The sequence below is a fragment of the Gymnogyps californianus genome, chromosome 14, assembly GCF_018139145.2.
Source record: "Gymnogyps californianus isolate 813 chromosome 14, ASM1813914v2, whole genome shotgun sequence".
Taxonomy (NCBI): Eukaryota; Metazoa; Chordata; class Aves; order Accipitriformes; family Cathartidae; genus Gymnogyps; species Gymnogyps californianus.
The window spans coordinates 13147993-13169613 of record NC_059484.1 but is presented as its reverse complement, the minus strand read 5'-3'; the positions used below and the strand labels follow the sequence as shown (position 1 = coordinate 13169613).

At 41.3% G+C, this 21621-nt stretch overlaps 1 protein-coding gene across 1 annotated transcript in view; it reads left to right on the top strand.

The window, feature by feature from the left end:
* SGCD (sarcoglycan delta) overlaps positions 1–21621 on the top strand; it is a 141922-nt gene that overhangs the window by 47691 nt on the left and 72610 nt on the right. Inside the window, exon 3 of the mRNA XM_050905347.1 lies at positions 18802–18903. Within this exon, the coding sequence (XP_050761304.1) occupies positions 18802–18903 (102 nt within the window). The remainder of the gene's footprint in view (positions 1–18801; positions 18904–21621) is intronic.

Sequence of the window (21621 nt, the reverse complement as noted above, 5' to 3'; positions counted from 1 at the left end):
GAAAGGGGGAAGAAAGCATGTTGGCTTAAAGGGAGTCCTAGGATCAATGGCATCGGGAAGTCAGCGGGTGTAAGGGAAAAAGATGGCCTTGATGACTGATGCTCATCCCAGCTCTCTGAATCAGGACTTCTCCAGCCCCTGGAGCTCAGTGCAGCATCTCTGTGTGCTCACGGCATAGCAAATACCCCACAAGGGAGGCAGAGTAACTAGTAGGGGTTAGACGCCATTCTGCAGCGTGCAGGATTGTATCTCCAGCCTGAGTGTCTTCATCCTGTTGCTGTAGTTCTGCCCCACTTCTCTATAGCTTTCTGCAATGTGGCTCAGGGAAGGGAAGAACCGTGTATTGTTTGTGATTTCTGTCGCTCCAGTGAGTGTAAGCAGATAGTTCATTTTTGCATGGTTTAATGAGTGTTAACAGAGCGACTGATCTTCTGATTCTGTGATTCTATGACTCAGAAACAAAGAAATCTGCTGCTACTGTTATATATGTTTTGTTTGAAATATACTTCTAGCAAAAGTGCCTATTCTAACGCTTCCTTTATCCTTCACTTGTTTTCCTTCTGTCTCTTCCATTCCCGTTGCCCATCAGGCAACCATTGCGATGCAGAGGTGCATTCAGAGCCGATAGTGCCACCTCCGTCTGTTTACCAAAAACACAAAGGAGACCAAAACCAGGATAGTTTTCTTTCTCGGATTGACAAGTACCATAACCAGGAGCCCTGCAAGCTGCTCTAGCAGAAGTTGGGTAGGCTTCCACATATACACATGCAAAACCTAGTTTCATTTTTTTAGAAGTTTAGAACTTTAACAAGTTTGCAAAATTTGCAAAGCTTCTCTCTTGGCATGGACTAAAGAATATTAGGAGGAAATGGGTGCTTATGATATCTTTGCTTTATTGATGGTACGATAAAATTCTCTGGGGCAAAGAGCTTTTCACGCGGTGATTGTTAGATGGGGAGCTGCAGGGGTGGGATTCCCTCCTCACATCCCCAGCTCACATCAGGAGCAGCTTTAGAGTGCCGGTTGGATATAACAACTTTAAGAGTTCCCAATTATTCTTTGTTCTTCTGATATAAGTGCCCAGGAGGGGCTCCATTAGTTTCAGGAGGACATATTGAGTAGAAATATATTCAAATGGCATTCACCAGTTTTAAAAACATTTATTGCTACAGCTTCATCTTCGGTCTTAGCTCTAATTCTTTTTTTCTTACCTTTAATGTGGGGATTATGTTAAATTAAAAAAAAAAAAAAATTACATTAGTTTTTTTAAATCAGGTTGCACCCTAAGGTCATTGCCTTAAATTCTGTCTTCTTTTTAAATACTGTGAAGGTATTGATCACTTTAATTCTTTCAAATACATTTCAATGTTGTAGAGGGATGCCAGCGTATTACTTGTTCGCTGGTGTGCTTTACTATTAAAAAGCTTTAGCTTCTTGCTGTGACGACTGTCTGACATCTTTGTCAATTGTTCCTAGCTATTGTTTATCAGAATTGCTGTAGTTTGTGAAAAGAAAGGCTTTGGCCATGCTGTCTTTCTGTTAGCGGGAGCCAAAAAATCAAAATATATGAAATAGTAAGGTACCTTTTTGAAATTTCTACAAAAAGACTGTGGAAAAATCTTAAAAACATTTGAAAATTAAGAGAAAGAACCCTAAAATTTATACAACATCTGCCATCGTATGAGTGTCATTCTGAGATAATCAGGTCAAATATATGCTGTTCTTTCCATCTAAACAAATGGGTTATATAAAAAAATGATGGCAGGGAACATCTTTAGCCAAGTGCAGTAATAATAATATTAATGCAAGTGTGTTTTATTGCAAGGAAGAAATGTTATCACTCCAATTACCTATATAAGAGATTTGAAAAAATCCTAATAGGAAACAATTTAAGTGTAACTGTGAAGTTATTATTTCAAAACTAGATGTAATCAGTTACCAACAATACGACGTATGGCTTAATTAGCAGTTGAAATCTCTAGGGGGTCTGTCTGCACTAGTGTTTAGGGACATACTATAACTCAAGGTAATTGAATAGCAATTAACTTGAGTTAATGAACGTGCATTCTTGGGAAGACACACAACGGTTAATGGATCGGCCTGGAATGAACCACAATTAAGCACATACCCATTTGTTTTGCTGAACAAGCATCTACTGAATGTCCACACTAGAATATATAAGGCCGTTAATTAACTTGAATTAATAGGCATTCATCTCTACTCCCATTCCAACCGAAAGACATTCTGTAGATAATCCTAGGACAGCTGTTGATGTTTCATGGCTAAGGCAATTAAAGATATTACCTCTATTAACCATGGCACAGGCTTTTGTTAACTACAGGTCTTTAAAACAATGTGAGCAATAAACAGGAGTTTGAAGTCTATGAAGTAGAGTTCATGTTACACTAGTGAACTGATTGAACTAATGCAGTGTCCTGGTTTCAGCTGGGATAGAGTTAATTTTCTTCTTAGTAGCTGGTACAGTGCTGTGTTTTGGAATTAGTATGAAAATAATGTTGATAACACGCTGATGTTTTAGTTGTTGCTAAGTAGCGCTTAAGTTAAGGACTTTTCAGTTTCCCATGCTCTGCCAGCAAGCAGGTGCACAAGAAGCTGGGAGGGAGCACGGCCAGGACAGCTGATCCGAACTACCCAAAGGGATATTCCGTACCATAGAACATCACGCTCAGTACGTAAACTGGGGGCAGTTGGCCTGGAGGGACGGATCGCTGCTCAGGCATCGGTCAGCGGGTGGTGAGCAATTGCACTGTGCATCACTTGTCTTTTCTTGGGTTTTATTTCTCTCTTTTTTTTTTTTTGTTATATTCCTTTTCATTACTATTATTATTATTATATTATTATTATTGTTATATTTTATTTTAGTTATTAAACCGTTCTTATCTCAACCCACGAGTTTTACTTTTTTCCCCGATCCTCCTCCCCATCCCACTGGGAGCGGGGAGGAGTGAGCGAGTGGCTGCATGGTGCTTAGTTGCTGGCTGGGGTTAAACCACGACATGCGGAGACTGGCTTTCATCAAAATTTCAGACAACATGGAGGAGAAAGCCCATTTCAGCAATCCCATGCACACACTCCCCTTTTGCATGGTGTCAGCTTGTTGCCGAGGTGAATACTTGAACACACGCAGCCATTAACCAATGAGTCAGGGTCTGCATTTATCAGATGGAAGAGAACCTGATTGTCAAATGTTTTCTGTTTGTTCAGAAAATAAAAGGCTGCTTTATGCCAAAATTCCTTGAGTGATTGTAGGGACAGATAAGATGTTTCTTGGAACTTGAAGAACACAAATATTTGAACACAATCCCAAATACAGCTAGGAGCCAAAACATGGAGAGCTTACAGATTTAAGTGACTCCTTTTGAAAGATTTATAGTGAGCTTAACAAGACACTAATAATGTACAATGTCAATAGCCAGAGGAGAATTCAAAAAGCAAATGTATAAGTAAGTTGTTTGTGTTATCCAAAAGTTAAGTAAACAGAATTGTATTTTTCAGTGATTTAGGAATCTCTGCCTTACTCTAACAAACAAGAAATTCTTTAGGAAAAAACAGCACAAGATTCAGCAGAAAAAGGAATCATTAAAAATTAGTTGCTATGCAGGCAAAGCAATTACTCTTAACGATATAGCAAAGCGGAGTTCAGTTCATTCAGTGTAAATGAGAAACTGCTGCAAGATTCCTCGAAAAGTTTGGTACACCCACAGACCTGACTTGTCTGTTCAACTACGGCTGCATTTATTCTTCGTAGCCCTTTTTAAGTAAAATGTAGTTTCACTGGAAAAGGACAGCGTGTAATGAAACGATGACAAGAGACCTGCGGGAAATGAAATAGCTGAAGGCTCATATGGGTAAATTTGTACTGCACGATGCAGTTTTGTGTAGGGAGCCACAAGGTCACTTAGAGCTCAGTGAAGTGTTGCACTAACAGAGTTTTAGTGCTGCCTCTGCCAGCTCCTGCGCTTTGGGTATCTCTGTGTGGCACTGGGCAGTGCCATGCAGGCATACCTGTGTTGGATTTGGAGAAGCGCGCTCCCTCGGCAAGGGTTGGCAAGGCTGCCCACATGGTCTGCAGGTGAGGTCTGGAGAAAAATGGAGGGTTTGGAGATGCTGAGCACTGTTGAGCTCAGTGCACGCGTTGGAGCAGCAGTGTCACCCTTCGCACCCATCGCCCGGCCCCGGCCCTCCCTCCAGTGCCCTTTGCCCAGGCCCGTGGGATGTGTCCTCCACATTCGTCCTGGAGAGCCTGAGCCCTGTGTGGCCATGGGGCTGGTGTACCTGTGGTCCATGAGAGGACCAGCTTGGGCACACACCATTCAACACCTCTGCAGAGCTTCTGTGGCCAATTCCAGCCAAAAGAGGTTTGGACTCTGATCATCTTGAGCCATGAATTATGGTGGAAAAAAAAATATATTAGCAGAGGGACCTCTTTCATGTCACAGTAAACAAAGCAGTTCATAGGTGACAAAGAGTTTTGTTGAAGGTGACTTGGGTCCTCTTTGGCACACCCTTGGTACTTTAAACTGTTCAAAATGGAGAAAGGTGAAGGCTCTGAACTAAATTCTGCGAACGCAATTAATGTGTTTCATTTCAGTTACCTGCACGTCATTCAGGGAGCTGTCTTGAAAGAGACAAATTAATGACTATTAAGAATTTTATACCCTGCTATTTTCTGTATTTACTGATGTTACTTTCCATCACTTCTCCAGAAATACTTAGTCTGATGTTTAACAAGTGAAGCTATTATTATCTTAACTTATATAAGACTTTCTTCCCCCATGATAGTGATTGAAAAGGGGAAAAAAACCCCACAAACCTTTAGCAGGACTTTAACAAACTCATTGCACAGCTTCATAGTAGATGTGTAAGTGATATACCTGTATTGTAGAAGCAATTGTAGAGGAATAGAAAGAGGTGACCAAGCCGAGACAAAACGAAAATATTGAGATCAGAGAAATGCTGAATGAGGGATGGGTTTGAGTCAGAGAGATTTTATTTTTGGCTTTCCATAGCTTTACTGTAAATTTCAATGTTGCTATTAAATATTGGCCCTAGACACATCAGTAAGCTTTGAAAATACAGATTGTTAATGAGTTTGCAGCTGAATCCCAATTTTGTTTCTGTTTATTTTTTTGAGTAGCAGGAATACTCCCTGTGTCTATATAATTAGTGTTTTAATGTTTGTTTTCCTTCAGTTGAGTCTGCCTTTTGAGATACTCCTTTAGTTCTTTCATCATTTCACAGAAATTAAAATTCTGCCCAAAATAACTCAAACTATCCTTAAGTTACATACACAGGATTTTCAGCTCCCAAACAGATCTTTTCAAGCTTAGTCTTAAATAAGGTCTTTAAAGTTACAAAGACTTCCACTGTCACTTCTTAAGAACTGTGGGTTTTTTCTTTTTTATTTTGGAAAGGATATTGTTGACCGCTAGCAAATACCTAAATAGTTTTTCATTTAATAGAAGTATCCTGTACTTAGGCAATGTCTTGTATTTTAACAAATTCTAGGACAAAATCTTGCAACATTTTGATCTGCAGGATTTGCTGCTTGCATTTGGTAATAAATGTTGGAAATAAACATTATGACATAATCTTTAAGCATTTGAGGAATAAACATGGTTTTCTAAGGAATGTCTCCTACAGCCTACAGAAGCTTGGAACACTAATTAAAGTAAGAAATGTTTGTCAGACACTTCATCATTTAGGAATTGTTCGATTAAGCAGCAAACATGCCATAGGAGTGTATACTTGTGAGCTGGTCCCATTGCCATGTTAGAAATTTTAGATATTTTTCAAGGATTTCCTAGAAATACACACTGTATTGCACTGATTGCCAAGACTGCTGAAGTCTTTAAGGCCCCACCAATAACTGAAAGAAAAAAAATTGATTTTTTTTACAAACCTTGAGTGAGAAAATAGCCATGATATGTAGCCATAGCTATAGCTATAAACTATGCATTTCTTGTAGTGTCAACAAAGACAGACGTGAAATAACGAATTAGAATAATAAACTATAACACTTGTATTAGTACCTCTTCCTCAATAACAAGTCACAGACCACGCTTACTGTAGTTACTCTCATTAATAGTCCCATTCGAGAAAGATATTTATAGGTGCAGTATTTTACCCAAGTATGTAAGGACTTCACAAGGTATCTGACAGCTGGCATTGAGTAATACATTCAAAAGCATATCACCAGTAATCCATCTCAATTCTTTGTTTATTACCTTTGCAACTTTCTAGCAGTTTTGTCAATAAGATATTGCTTCTAGCAGTGTGACTTTATTCTTACATTAATATCCCAAATTTATCATAAGGTTCTAAATTTCCTCCGGTCACCAAAATGTCCTGTTGAGCCATTTAAGCTCCCTGAAACTACATTCTTTATCTGTAGCCTGGGAAAAATATTTTTTGCCCTATATCCCTGAGTGTTTTGAGATTAAATTCACTAAAGTTGTCAAGTAGGTCAGTGATGAAAGCCAAAACAAGAGAGAAAAATCTTGTTTAGGATTTAGGTGGATGGGAAGGGGAGGAGGTAACAGTGATGCAGAGCTCCTACCCCGCTGTCACAGCCATGTCCCAGGCAAAGATGCTGACGTGCAGCCTCAGTGCAGAGAGGGAAAGAAATCTCGTGGCTTCAAGCAGTCTGAAGACAGGCTCTGGATGCCCAGCCAAAGGACAGCCAAAAGGAAATACAAATGTTAGCCTCAGCATTTTTTGCTCTATGCTTTGTGTTCTTTTAAGGGATAAAAATTCCTTCTCGAGCATTTTTGGTCCCTAACCAAGTGCAGTTGTTAGCGATTATGTGTCATTATCCCCTGGTGGTTCTTCTTTCGGAAAGAAAATTCTTATCCAGGCAGTAACAAGCACAGGCTGCCAAAATGGCCAAAAAGCTGTAAGGAAGGTCTGGGTTGCCCTCAGAGCCCCGTCTGGACCGTGATGGAGAGCTGAGTTGCCTCTTGCTGCCTCTGAGCCAGCCCAACTCTGCCTGCAAAAGGCTGTGTGGAGGAGCATACTGGTGCAGTTCCAACCAGCAGCGCGCGCTGATCGAAAACATGTCACTGAGTTCATTATTTTAACGTTATTTTAACATAGCCTGATCCTGTCTACCATCTCCCCTCATGCTGCGATCTGCATGCAAGCGTGCCGAGCGCTGGTCAGGGCTGCCCCGTGGGACTAGGCGGCTGCTCCCGGCGAGAGCTGCATCCTCCTCCTGCGACTTGTTTGTTTATTTTCTTTGAAAAGTTCCTAGGGAGCATAATGAGGGGCTTCTGCCAAACCTTGCAGACACCCACTGGAGAATATAACGTGTTTAAACTGACGGCATCACGTGCTCTGCTCGCCCTTGCTCATTCTGCCAGGCTGGATGGAGTAGGCATCGCTTCTTACTCATGGCTGGTGTTACTGCAAAACTGTGGCCAGGAGCAGCTCTCGTCTGAAATGCACGTGGCCTGGCAGAAGGCTCAAAGGTGTTTCACGATAAAGGACTGAGACACTTAGTTTTTATTTTGAAAGATTTCATTATTTAGATGATCTTGGTGCTAGTGAAAAAAATTCTAAAAGCTGAGGTGAGGTTATACACAGCGGATAAATAAATAAATAAGTACGCAGATTGTGAGTCACTTAATTTGTTCTTGCTGGTGTCATGTTTTAAAAAGGAGCAGAAAAAGGAAGAAATGCTAATATCCCCAAATAAGGCATATTTCTGTAATGAAGTGACACACAGAGCTATGTTCTCTAAAGGCCAAAGTGCGGTAGGAGCAATCACTTTCCTGTGACTTTAAGGGTCTCTGTTTAAAAAAGTATTTAAAAAAGGCACTGTGTCTTGCTCTGTTGTAGTTTGCTGATGCCAGCTGTATATTTTTGCATGTGATTCTTGACTATTTCACATAACCGCCTGATTTTTATGCACATAATACTGTACTCCTGACTTCCAAAAGAATCTCTTGGCATGTGGCTAAAGTCCCCTATGACTCAGTAAGCACCCACTCAATAAATAATTTGAAATTAAAAACACCCCACGCATGAGTCCTGGATACGAAAAAATGCCATTTTGCCTTTATTTTCCTCAAAAAGTAAACAGTAGAAAAATTATCTCAATGTTTTCCAGTTACTTCGCAGCTCAAGAAGTATGAACTACCATGTTGATAATTTTGGAAATTATATCAGGAAGCACCGTCTTGCAGGATGCTTCTGGACTTGAGTTGATGACTAGCAAGCTCCTAGTTCCTTGCTGTGTAACGATCATTATTTTTATTCTAGTAAACACTTCTGAATGTGTACTAAAAAGTTGTGAAGAAGACAGGGGGCATTAAGCATAATGCATCTTCTGGCAAGGAGGAAGAGGAATGCAAACCACAGGGAGAAGAGAGAGTATCTGAAGTCTGAATTGTTGGCATTTGCAAGTTGCTAAAATTAACCTGTTGTTTCTTAGGAGCAGGACATGTATAGTTTCTTAGCTGCAGTGCTGTGACACAACAAGGTGCTGGAGAGAAACCTTGGGAGCTCTTCCTTTAACACAGCTTTCTCGTGTGACTTGGTGGATGTCTGCCTTTGTGCCTCAGTTTCCCCTAAGAGGGTGTTCATGTATGTGAGCATGCACACAGTGTATTGTGTGCCATGCACAGATGTGAGAGCATGTATAAGGTGTGTTAGGTGGCTGTATGTTAGCTCTGATGCTAAATACTTCGGGGCGGGGAGTTTGGGGAGGAGTAAATGATGACAAGTAATGAAACTGCTACGTGTCCTCTGGTCGCCCATAGCTGCTCCTGGGCAGTCGCAGCCCATCACAGAGCGTTAGGGCAAGCCGTGGGGGCTTGGTTGCTTTTGGCTGTGCATCCATCCCCCCCAACAAGGCACGGTGGGCATGTGCCGGGGTTTCCTCCTCATGCCGTGCCCTGCTGCGGCACCCTGCCCGCTCTGCCAGAATGACTGCCACTGCAGCCTAACAGCCACAGGCGTTTTGCAAAAGCCCTCCATTTCCTACCTCTTTGCTCTCGGGCCAGATACCAGGTGGGTGTAAATTGGTGGAGCTATTTGAAATCAGTAGATGCACTCCACAGATCTTATCTCATTCTTTGCCCACCATTTGCGGTGGCAGGGGACCCTAAACATACCCATATATTTTCCTCTATGAATAATTATTCGCTGGCAATTGTTCAAAAAGCAATAGAAGCAATATACTTATTTCAGCCTCTTTGAGAGCAGCTCTTTCAGTTCTCTCATTTCTTTGTTGTCCCCAGAGCCTCCCTTGCTAACAACAATGTCATATACACACTGTAGATAAGTCTGGAAGACAGTTTAAATTATTTTTCAGTATATTCTGATAGTGGAAGAGCAAAATCATATATTTTTGTGACAAATACAGCTATAAAAATTCTGTGGTGGTTCCTTAGCCATGAGGGCAGCTTCTTAACAAGGGGACTATGGATTCCTCTTAACACAGAGAATTTGATTTTAAAGGAAATTTCTTTACCTACCTATGCAACTAAATTGAATGTGCCCAATCTCCTATCTCTTATTGAAAGTATGTCTTGATTAAAAAAAAAAAAATCATTAAAATAATCCCTGAAGACACTCTATGTTGGTATAGTTGGAATCACATTTTTGAAGTATATTTTATTTCATGATATATGTTTATTGTTTTGCCTGGCAACCCATTTATTTTCTGTTTGAATCCTGTTGCACACTACTGAGGTCTGGGTTTATCCCAGTTATCTACAGGCATTCAGAAAAGATACCTAAGTCACCTTGGAGGAGCTCCACAGCAGCTGGGAAGAAGCACTTCCAGGGAGCGATTTGGGTGTTAGGTGGACTCCGTTGCCATTTTCTCTCCCCCAACTGCAGAGGTAGCACGGGGTCATTATCTTCCAAATGCAGGCTCATCCGTTAAATGCCTAATATTAGCTGAATTTGGGCTCAGAAGTGATTAATTGAGGGGCATGGAAAATATTCCTCCCCATCCACCCTGTTTTCTCCTGGCTTTTGGAAATAGAGGAGATAATAGTGGAGCAGAGTAAATGAAGCAACTGAAAATACAGATTCGCATCGTGATTATCCTACCTTCGGAGGCTGATGTTGCCATAGCAGCGAGTATATAATGCAGGTGCAGTGGTTCTTGAGAAGGTCAGTGCAACAGGCGCCTCCTCCAAGTTTCCCCGTAGCCTGTAAATGAGCCTGCTGAGATGGGATCGTCAAATGTGCCTTATAGACGGGACTTGCGAGAGTGGCCACAGCCCTGCTGGGTCTCTCTCCACCTGTGCCTGTATTTCTGGTGTCTTGAGTGTTGGCGTGGATCTTGAACAGGGGTTTGAAACCAGAGCGTGTCTGCGTAAGCCTTATTTCTTTGAACAGAGCTGGTATTGCTTTAATTAGTGCCCCGATTTGTTTTGGCACGTTCACATCAGACAAAAATGACCCAATAATTGGCCCCATTTTCAAGAGCTCACCTTCAGAAGTGCTGTGTGAGACCTGGTCCTTTCCTTTTCACACAGTCAGACCTTAATCTGCCAGCTTCATTGCTGGTCGGGGGGAATTGCTAAATACTGGATTAGTCAGAAAAATCTTACTTCAGAGTGTAAGTACAGAACACAAAAGGGATCCACTAAGAAAGAGAAAAGGAAAAAAAAATCCTCCTTCTTCCTGGAAACTACTTCCAACAATATAAAGATGAGTGAGTTCAATTCAGCCCTGGTGTAACTTGGAGGAGCGATGCCACAGAGGATGTTGTGTCCAAGATCTTTGTAGTTTAAAGAAAATAAGTGTTTATTCTTTCCTTCCTTTGGTGATTGACAGACGATCGTAATTCAGGAGTATTAGACCATAATTTCTAAAACCTGTTTCTGAAACCGCTTGAAGTGTACAGTGAATTTATATGCTGGTTTTATTATTAAATTTCTGCATTATAGGAGTACTTGTTCCTACGAGTATAAGAATCTTTTTTTCCACTTCTGAGGGCGCACAAATGTCTGCAGGATGGGACTTTTCCCTTCTAGTTAGCATAATTAAGGTAATGAGCTAGACTAAAAAAGATTGAGAATTCAAGGGACACATTTGGAATATATGTTGATATAAGATGTGAAACCTTGCTATTTGTGTTGGAGCAAAAAAGCGGAAAAATGCTCTAGAGAACATGGCTCGTTTTATAATGCTTCAGTGCCAAAGTGCTCCATAACAGGGAGTTGGGAGGCGTGAAAGGCAAATTTCGATCTTTTCCCTGCTGTACCAATGGAAAGGGAAATTATTACCCTAGAGAGGAATTCTGCATATGATGGTTGTGTTGTAGTAACAATGTTGGGATTCATAATAATTTCCCCAAAAGGTCTGCTAATCTTTTTCCCTGCAAAAAAGTGCTCTCAAATGGGGTGGCTTATTTTATAGAAATCCTGGTTTTGTTGTGCCACACATGATCATACATTGAATAAACTCACTAGCAGTTTGCTTTGAAAAGAAATACCTCCTGCCCAAAGTAGTTCCAGCAATATGCAGTAAATCCTGAGCTGAGCTTTCTTCAAGCTCTGGCTGAACGATTTGTTTAGAAATTATTCCAACACTAGTCTGGAATTGTTTCAAGGGATAGGATTTAGTTGCTTTGGTCAGTTGTAACTTATTGGAAACAGTAATTGGAAAACCACATTTGATCCTGTTCTTCCTGCTTCTTAAGACTTTTCTCCTTAACTTCCACTAAAGCCAATGCATAAGTTTCTTTCGCCTTCAATGACAGCTTCATGGGGCTCTTCGAGTAATCTTCATAATAAATGGCGCTGGCTCTGGTGAGCACTCAGTCAGTGTGGAAGGAACAGATAGAGGGGAAAGGTGCTATAGGAACATGCATGTGGAAGACATCCCTAACGCCATCATGGCATGTGAGTCTGATGGGAACGAAGTCAAGGTTTTCTGCATCACGGCTCATTGCCGTAACTGTGAGATGTCCTCTCGGTTCTTGTGCTCTCCTCGTTGTATCCCCTCTTCTCATCTTCTGCCTCTTTTTCTGCAGTCATGCAGAGGAACTCACAAAAACAGGAGTTCCCACTGGAGAAGAAGGGCTCTGAGCTTTGCGTAGGCTTGGTTTGGGCTCAATTTTACATTAACCATAATGGTCTGCAGGCAATTTCCTCCACTTGCATGTAATTCCTTCGTAAGTTAGCAGCCCCCTGACTTTCCTGTAGCTATCACAAATGACTTCACACCAGTGGAAGGAACTAAAAGTGCCTACATAGCTCATACAACTTTAACAGCAGCGTCTAGAGGTCATTTTCCAGTGGGTGACTCCCACAGCTGGTCTTTGCTCATTCAACTCCATGTCTCCCTATGACTGATTACTGCAGCGCCAGAGATTATATAGAGGTGTCTTCTCACAGACTGTCACGAGCTTCTGGAGGGAGCAGCAAGTTAGCTGCTTGCTAGTCTTGCAATTTATAATGTTGTTTTAGTGCACCAATTAGCTGCAAAGATTTTAGCTGTGCTTCATCTGTGTCTCCCTCCTTCCCTGGAGAGGGCATATATACTGTCTCGCAGTGATGCAAGGCGCTTAGGGTCACCTTCCTTCACCCACCGATGTCTCAGCACAGCTATCCTACACTGTGCCTATCACCTTTAAATGAAAACACTGCCAGGAAGACATCTGACAGGGACATCTGAGGTCAATAAGCAGGCAGAAGAAGAGGGAGACGAATGCCAGTTGTGGACATGAGACCTCACACATGCTTCTGCTTTGAATTGCGCTCTCCGTGCGTACAGGGATGTGATCATATATGCTGTGTAACACTGTGTTGGCTTGTTTTTCTCTGCTGTCCGCACAAACCTGAGTCTGTACGTGAGGTCTCAAAACAAGGTTTATATCAGAGGAAGAAGCTGTCACACGTTGTCTCCTTACCTTGGAGTGTATGTTGCTCTGGACTGTGCTGTGTAACCAGATTTAACTTTACAGGACTGGTGCTCCTGACTTCCGTAGGAAAATATTGCTGCTGATCCACAGCTGGATACTGGGATCTTTATTGAGATGACAAATTAACTAAAGAAAATGAGGAGAAGGAGGGAGGTCAGATCCTATTAGAGCAAGTAGGTGTTTGAGGCTGTAAAGAACTGGCAATGATGTGTATCTGTACAGACCGTCCTTAAATCTGTGGAATTTGGAAACATTTAATGTCACATCAGAGGTAGAAGAACAGCACAGAAATCTTCCCAGTAGGTGAAGAAAAAAACAGGTCACTTGCATTTGCTATTTTTTTTTTTCCCTAACTTTGTATCTATTGAGCTGTGTAATAACTTGCAAATATCTGGAAGCGATGCAGAGCACAGCAATCAATAATACAAGCAACGATAATCAGGTGTTTCAGCCATCTGACATGAGCAGTCTCCAAAGATAATTCTCTCCCACAGGACATTGCCAAACATAACTTCAATTTATTCCTAGTAAAAAAGTAAATGCTTACCTGCCGTGCAGAGACAAACCTTGCCAACAGTTTTTTCTCCTGAAAACTGAAAAGGGATGGAGGTGCAGGAAAAACCATGGGGAAACAGCCGCTGGTGGTGGCCAGCAGACAGCTGGAGCTCTCTCTGTTCCCCATCACTGGTGTCCCTAAAATCCTTACAAAGACCTCAATAAACAGCAAATTTGCCTCTATGTTCAGACATGCCAGGAGAACAGAGGCAGCGCAGAGGAGCGCGAGGCTGAATTTATTGTTTGTAAAGAACAAAGCATCCTGGCACGGAGGGCCACAGTGAATACGTGTTATCACCACCTTGGTTCTTGACTAGGTTAAGCTGTGGCGCAAGCCCAGCCTGATCTAATAAAGCTGCCCATGGATGGCGGATGCCACTGAAAATTACCCCTGTTCCTATGCGTAAGCAGTCCAGATTGGTGTGGCTAATACCACTTCCAGGTATTTACCACAGCAATTACGTGTCTCTGGTTAGGTTAGCTGGTTTTTTCTTATTCTGTTAACTGAGTCTCCCTGCTGCCAGCCGTACAATTTAAAAAAAAATTGAAGTAACCCACAACTGTTAAAAAGGAAAACAAAAAAGGCTAGGCTTTGCCCACACGTATAGCCACATTGCTAACCAAAAGGCAGAGAGGAGCCTTGGTGATCAGACAGCAGCAATGCTGGGCTCTTCCCCTAACACTAACACCATCACTTGTAATTGGTTGTAAAACTGAGTTGCTTGTCAAGCTACTAAAAAAAAATCCTTTCTCATTCAGCATCACCAAAATTACATTTATGTTATTCAGGATTTTACCATTGCTGGCCCCTTTCAACACAGAGCAGTCAGCAATAGCATATAAATTTTTATGCCTGCCCATTACAAGGCATTGCATAAAAAGAGAGGTGGCGTAGATGATAAAATTGATGTGCAAGTTTTCACCATGCCCTACCAAAAAGCCGAATACTTCAAAGCAGGTGGTAATGGAAAGTTCCTGACTCTGTGTCTCCTGTTTGGAGCTTGCCTCCTGGAAGCTGCCACAAAGCTGGTTCGTGCCTGTACAATAGTCATTCACTCACTGCTGAGGAGTCTACTTATAAAAAGGGGAGAAACAAAGATTGTCAGATGTCAGTGTATCAAATAATCAATACGGCTTTTTTTTTTCCTTATTCACAAGCAATAGAGTGGCAGATAAGGATATATACTAATCACAGACACAATGTTTAATAAAAACTCATGGTCTCTGTCACTCTGGGCAGCTTTCTGCTACATTTTATAGGTCATGGTCCATGAAATTTCATAGGAACTTTCATATATATTCTCTGTAGCAGAGTATGACATCTATTTGTTATTAAACCATATAATTTAGGGAGGATGAAGATACTTTATCCAAAACAACATGCAAGGTAGTCTTTCATACAATGATTTCTCTCTAATGTAGCTGTATTTTGGGATCTCTCTATAATTCTGCAAGCTGCTTTTTTTTTTTCCTAATGGGAAATAATAAATGAATATGATTTAATAATGATTGTACTATAAGAGGCCAGGATACTCATTAACTTTAAACTCAGATTACAACCTTTGCTCGTTTCTTCACCTGCTGACCCAGACTGTCGCTACAAAAAGCTGTCATCTTTAATCATGAGAAACATGAGCAGCAGAGAGTTAATCATGGGAAGAGTCAGTGCAAAGCATTGCATCCCAATCCCAAACACCAGGGAAGTCAAGAGATAGTGTCTGGTGGGTGCAGCTTTTGTTAGTTTTGGCAGCCACAGGAGGAGAGAAAGGTGAGCGGGGATCGGAGGTTGAGAAGGATCAAGGTTGGGAAGAATAACGAGGGGAAATGCCTATTTTTCTCCAACCCAGTGGTTTTGTAAAAGAATACTCCTGCTTATATGATACCAGTCAAATGTGTTCTTGATGTTTTCATTGTAGTACATTGTCCTATAGGCATGATACCTCTTTTGGGATGTATAGGACCTGCTAGCTGTGAGCAAAATGTCCCATATGTGTGTTTTTCATATATGAAAATCCTGCGGGGGACACTTGGGAGACAGAGGGTGAAGGAGAGAAAGGAAAAGAAACACGCAAGAGAGGAGCAGAGTGGCATGCTGGATATGTATCACTACTCAGGATAGAATATAGTTGTGAGCCATCAAAATTGCTGGTTTGCCATAGCTTCAGTGGTGACTTGGCAAGTCCCTTTAACCATTGGTCTATGTTACTGGTGAAGTATTGCCCCACTTCAGCTCAGGAGCAAGCCCTGGAAGTCGTCAGGATTGTGTATCCACAGGGGTGGTCATTCTTGCAGCTGTATGTGGCATATACCAGCTTGCATGACCTGCAACTTTTCTTAATGAAACCAGAGAAGACCCTGCAATGTGAAAGCCCTCAGGGCTTGTAACCTCACTGAAATATCTATTTTGGGAAAAAAATTGTAGAGTTTTTTTAGCAGCACAAAATGTGTGAGGGTCTGCAGATAGCTGTAATAATTCCTGCTCACTCAAATCGCAAAGCATACCACTATCAAAATTTAATCTGGGCTCTTTGGTGCGTAATCATATTTCACTCATTTTCCTTCATCCTTTTGCTTGAGATAAATGAACCTCTTCTGTGCCACCACCAACTCAGAATTCTTAAGCCAATATTTTACACCCGGGACAAGGAATGTAGCAAGTGGCACTTCATGACCCATCTCTCATTCCCCCCCCTTCAACAATCAATAGCATTTTCGGCATATGTCTCTAAAGCTTGCTTACAGCTTTCATTTCAAAATGAGATGACAGTGATCATTTTATCGCCCAGCACTCCTGAGCCTGCCTTTGTTCATAAGATACCACGCTCTGGCAAGAACAGTCTTTACTTGGCAGGGTACACCCTGGGAACAATAATTCTTGGAACAGCAGAACCTCTGACAAGTGACCAGTGTCACTGCTGAGCCGTGCTATATCTTTGATTCTTATCCCTCCAAACTCATGCCTTTTGGCAATTGTTCATGCCAATCTGTTTGGGTTAGCCATTCACCTTTAGTGACAGCGATTCCTCTTGCAGTGCTGGAGGTGCACACATAATGGGAGGAAGAGGAAGTAAGACAGATGTGTTTTGGGTTTTGCAGCTGGATTAGAAAACATGCAAGACGTATATCCAAATACACATGGTTTTCCTGGATTTTCCTGGTCTTCTCTTGATCTTCTTAGGGCTTCTATGCAAGTACATACCCCTTTCCTCTAAAATGCCTGAAAGAGCTGTGAGTTAGGTGCTGAGGTGGCTCTTTTGATTTGGACTGCAGTGTTAAGGACATGCCTAGCAGCGCTTCAGAAGGAGGCAGCCCAGTCCCTCTCAATGAGTCCCTAAATTGCATGATGAGATGCCATGGAGTCAGTATGGCATGTCCGTATTTATAGATCAGTAATTCCTCCAAATTACTACTCCTGCCATCCTGTGGCCTGCATGACCCTTGGTTTCAACGTCTCTCTCACCGTAGCATGAGTCCTGTTGCCTGGAAGTGCTGGTGTGTGTGTCCCTCATTGCAATGTCCTCCCTATGCTGAGCTCCAGCTGTTGTAGGTTTTGTGATTATTGTATCCTGCCTCATCTTGGAGGCCGTGGGGCATCATATAGCATCATCCTCCTGCTTCTCTAGCCTGGAAAAATGGGAAAAAAAACCAGGTGGAAAGATTCCTTAAGGAGTATGTTTGAGGATTGTCGTGGCAGTTCCTGACTACCCAACTCTTGGTCATTTCCCAGTCGTAATTTATACATGTGGAGACATAGCTTTTGCTAGCGTCAGTCTCAAATCCTAGTGATGTCAGTCAAATTTATGCTAAAAGGTATTCTTCAGACCATCTTTTTCTCAGAAAAAAACCCCAACTTACCTCAATCCTTGCAGACTTTGACAATCAGCTTGAATCTTAGAAATAATATCTTGCATTTGATGTGGTTTTGATTATACATTTACCTGTGCAATTCCCTACCCACACCATGTTTCTTACACACACACCCCTTTCTAAGGAATTATAGCCTAAATGAACTTAAATCGCTCATCTTAGTAAAAGTTATGACTTTCACAAGTTAAAGGTGAAATATAGTTTGGTCCAATTCTTCTCTGTGCCAATGTATCCATATACCTGTCTTATTGCATAAAAACCATGAGAAAAACTCGTATAAAATTTTGACATATATTTTGTTTGCTATTATGCTTTGTCAGATGTTTCATTACATCTTGGACACACATAACTAAACAATTTCTAAAGAAAAGGGACGATTTGCAGTCATCTGCTAGAGGCCTGCAGCCAACACTTCACACCATTTGTCACGAAGATTTTTGCCATGGAAGCACAGGGAGCAGTGGAGCCTGGGGAGCCTGGGAGGGCTGGGGAGATGGTGAGGACTGATAGCTGCAACTATGAAATCCGGATGAGGAGAGGACAGAAATACATGTTACATCAGTCACTTAATGCCTGGCCAATGGACTTTGCAATGGTTGTTTGAAGGGCACGAGAATGACTCAGGAGACCCAAATGTTTGGATGTAGAGGTTCAGATTGCTGGGATGTGCTTGGGCTGTGCAAGGAGCAGAGCAAGGGCTCCGATCCTGAGCTGATCATCATGGGAGAGAAGTCAGGAGTTAGCCCAAAACAGGAGAGCAGTCTGTTGGAAAGATATTCCTTTCGTATCATTGCTTCTCCCAGAGCAAATATTTGCATAAATGTATATTCCATTAAAGCTGTGTAGCATCTTAATATCAAAAGTGCAGGAAAGACTGTGAGACTTGAAACTAATCAACAGGTTTCCACGTCTTTTTGCTGTAAGGACCGATAGCCCTAAAGAAATCCCACCAAGGAGTCCATGTTTTGCAGAATTTCCCCAAATAACAGGGGTCAAGTTCCCTCCCACATTTTATTGCAGTACTCCTACATAGCCAAACCTTATTTTGTCGGTTCAGTGGAATTAATCGTATATGCTCTATATAGAGTTCAGTAGAATTAATCACATAGTCTTTATATGGATTTGCTATGAATGAGAAGGTATATTAATATACAGGCGGGCAGTGAATATTACAGTGAATAGTTTCCTGTTAACACAGAGCATCGCTGCATCTGTTTGAGTAGAGATGACTAGCTTAAAAGAACATCTTTCATCTGTGTAAATGGTTTACTGGGGGGCATTGCAGATTGTTCTGAATAGAATTTTTTTTCACAGAAACAGAGCTAAAAGGATAACACAAGTAATTGCATTCTCTAGTGCCTCCCAGTGCTTTACATGTTATCTTCTATGGAAAAAAAAAAATCAGCTATTGGCAGCCTGGTGAATTTAGTAATTGTAACTAATGGGGTTGTTTCTTTTTGTCTGTGTTTTAGGATGGAATGGGGAACCTGAGAATCACGGAAAAGGGTCTAAAGCTCGAAGGAGATTCAGAATTCTTGAAACCTCTCTACGCCAAAGAAATCCGTTCAAGACCAGTAAGTTGTCAGGAAAGGAATAAGCACGTTTCTGTAGCCCTAACAGTAAGAAACGATGAAGTGGCAGGGTGGTGTGGTTATTGGATAAATTACTTTGGCCACTCTATACAAATGTAATTTGGGGAGTGAGACAGTGAGTGTCCTTTGAGGACTTCATCCGGATACTGTATGCTCTGGGCAGTTGCAAAGTTGATATACATGGGTTTAGTTTGTGTAAGCCACAGTTAAAATGCTTCCAGGACCTCTGAGGTTTCACATTGTCTTTTTCTCTCCTTTTGAGATAAATCATAAACAACCCTCAACTGAGAGACCTAATATTTCCGAGGTAGAGGGATGGCAGGCAGTTGTGAAATCCAGCTCGCATTTAACTAGTTACTCCTTTTCTGCCTGATCAAGGGCCTGATCTGTTGTTAGCTGGCACAATAAACCCATATTATGCACTCAGTCCTATTTCACGTTGTGTTTTAAGATTATGTGCAGTTAAAATTCAATGCTGCTAGGAGAGACAGCTTGACAAAAGTGGCAAGGATGTTAATAACTGAAAATGAGAAGAACCCAAGTGAGACTGAAATAGCATTTTCATAGCAGCACTTCATTGACTGTCAGTGACTTTTGCTCTTTCTAATGCAATCATGTTTGTCCTGAGCAGCTTTAAAATAACTGAAACAATTATAGGGAGTTTCCAGGATCCTTCTCAGAAGATGTCATCTGTCTTGTTTCTTGATCCAAAGTGTTAATTTGAGTCAGGTATCAACCTTTCATTTTGATAACAATGGCAGATAGCTAATTAAATAAAGTTACCATCCCTTTATCTCAGCCTTTCAGTGCTCGTGTAGAAATTGGAGCTTGTAGCATAATCAACACAACAGCCAATACAATATCTGATTTAATTATTGAAGGTCGTAACCTCTGTAAGATGGCTAGGAATTGATTTGAACAAGCATAATCATTTAGGAAGAAAAGTTAATAAGAAAATGTTCATATCTATAAATGATTTCATCCCTCAATTAAAACAGAACCGTAGAACCTTACATGTCATACACTTTGTAATGTAAACTGTGTGGGAAAGATGCAGCACTTGGTTTGATAAATAGACTGACAAATTGCTACTTACGTTTCTTTTTATCTAGTTAGATTGCTGGAAATAATATTTGATTACTAAGAGAACTGAGAACCACTTCTTGCTACTGGGGAGTTTACTGTTTTCATATCATCATATTGATCTACCTTTTAATACGGCCGGGGGGACAAAAGGTGTCCCCTTCTTGAGGTTATGAAACTAGTTTCCGCACCATTGACATTTTAATGAATGCAAGGAACAAGAAGTAGAAGGTAAGGCCTGTGTGTGTGTTCCTTGCTTTATCACTCCTCCAGGATTATTTTTGCTGTTAGCCAGAGAAGGATCTAGCTGCAAGCCAGAAGGTCTCGTCTACAGCCTAGTGAGTTGGAGCATCCCTGCTGGCTTCAGTAGATGAGTCCTGGAAACTGTATTAACTATATAGTTACATAAACCATGCGTATGGTTTCTCTGACTTCTCAGTGGAGTTAAATTGGAATAGCCTGTGCTGGCTTTCAAGTTGCTGACGATAACGCTGGAATTACTATTGGGCTGGGGCAACAGGGGCAATCCTGTTGATTTCAATCAACTTCTGTTTTCTTGTGCTGTGTATGAATTTGGCCTCTTGTAAGCAAATGAAAGGGTTGCAGTCAATCAAAGGATGATAGTTACAGAATATTTAAACATATCATTAAATAATTAACGCTATATTTTTTTAAAGAACAGTAGTATAACCCAGTATTCTCTTGGATGGAAGCGTACTAGCATTTCGTGAACTTGATGAATATTGCTACAATAAAGTGCCAAACTCAGCACTCAGTGGGACAGATGAACATCCATGCTAATTCCATAGTAATCTTCTCTGGGTTTTCAGAAGTGCATAATGCGGCTTTAAATATGCAAAGTGTAACAGAAACAATATGACAAATAATGGTAAAGTAAAGAGCATCCCAGAAATAAGCTGACATATAATATTTTTCATATGTTTAATTAAACAACCTAGGAGTTGTTTACAGTAATAGATGATGGTTTTGTATAAAGCTCAAAAGACTTTCAGACACTGGTTATTTATAGAAGACTGTCATTAAAAAAAAAAACCAACAAATTTAATTTCACTATTGTTCTGCGTAGCAGAGGAAGGGGCATTGGTGCTGCGTGGAAATGGCAGGGGAAGAATCGCTTTTTGTGTAAGTGGCTGCATTCCATGACCTCGGTGGAGTGGGTTTTCCCACTCGTGTCTCTGCAGTGCTGCTCCCCACACTGCCCTCCTGCCCTGCTGCGGGCAGAGCTGGGCAATCCCTGCCAAAATAGCTCCAAAACATGAATGTTGATAATTCCTGAAACCCTGAAGTTGTCACTGGTGCCTCTTCTTCTCTGCTGCATCTCTTAAGTCCCAGGAAGGTGGTAATTAAAATTACACACAAATTTGCTGCCCTTCTGGTTGAAAGATAGTTTTGGATTTCCACTTAAAAGTGGATTTCTTTTTCAAAGTAATTTGGCAGGAAGGGAAGACCAAGGTTTAGACAGGACAGAAAGCCCTCAAATGTCACTCCAAGAGACTGGCTGTGTGGGAACCTCTGAGTTTCTGTAGTTTGTGCTTTAAAGAGCTCTAGTAGGTACTGCTCCCTTCATCACCTTTTGGACAGAGTAGTTGCATTTAG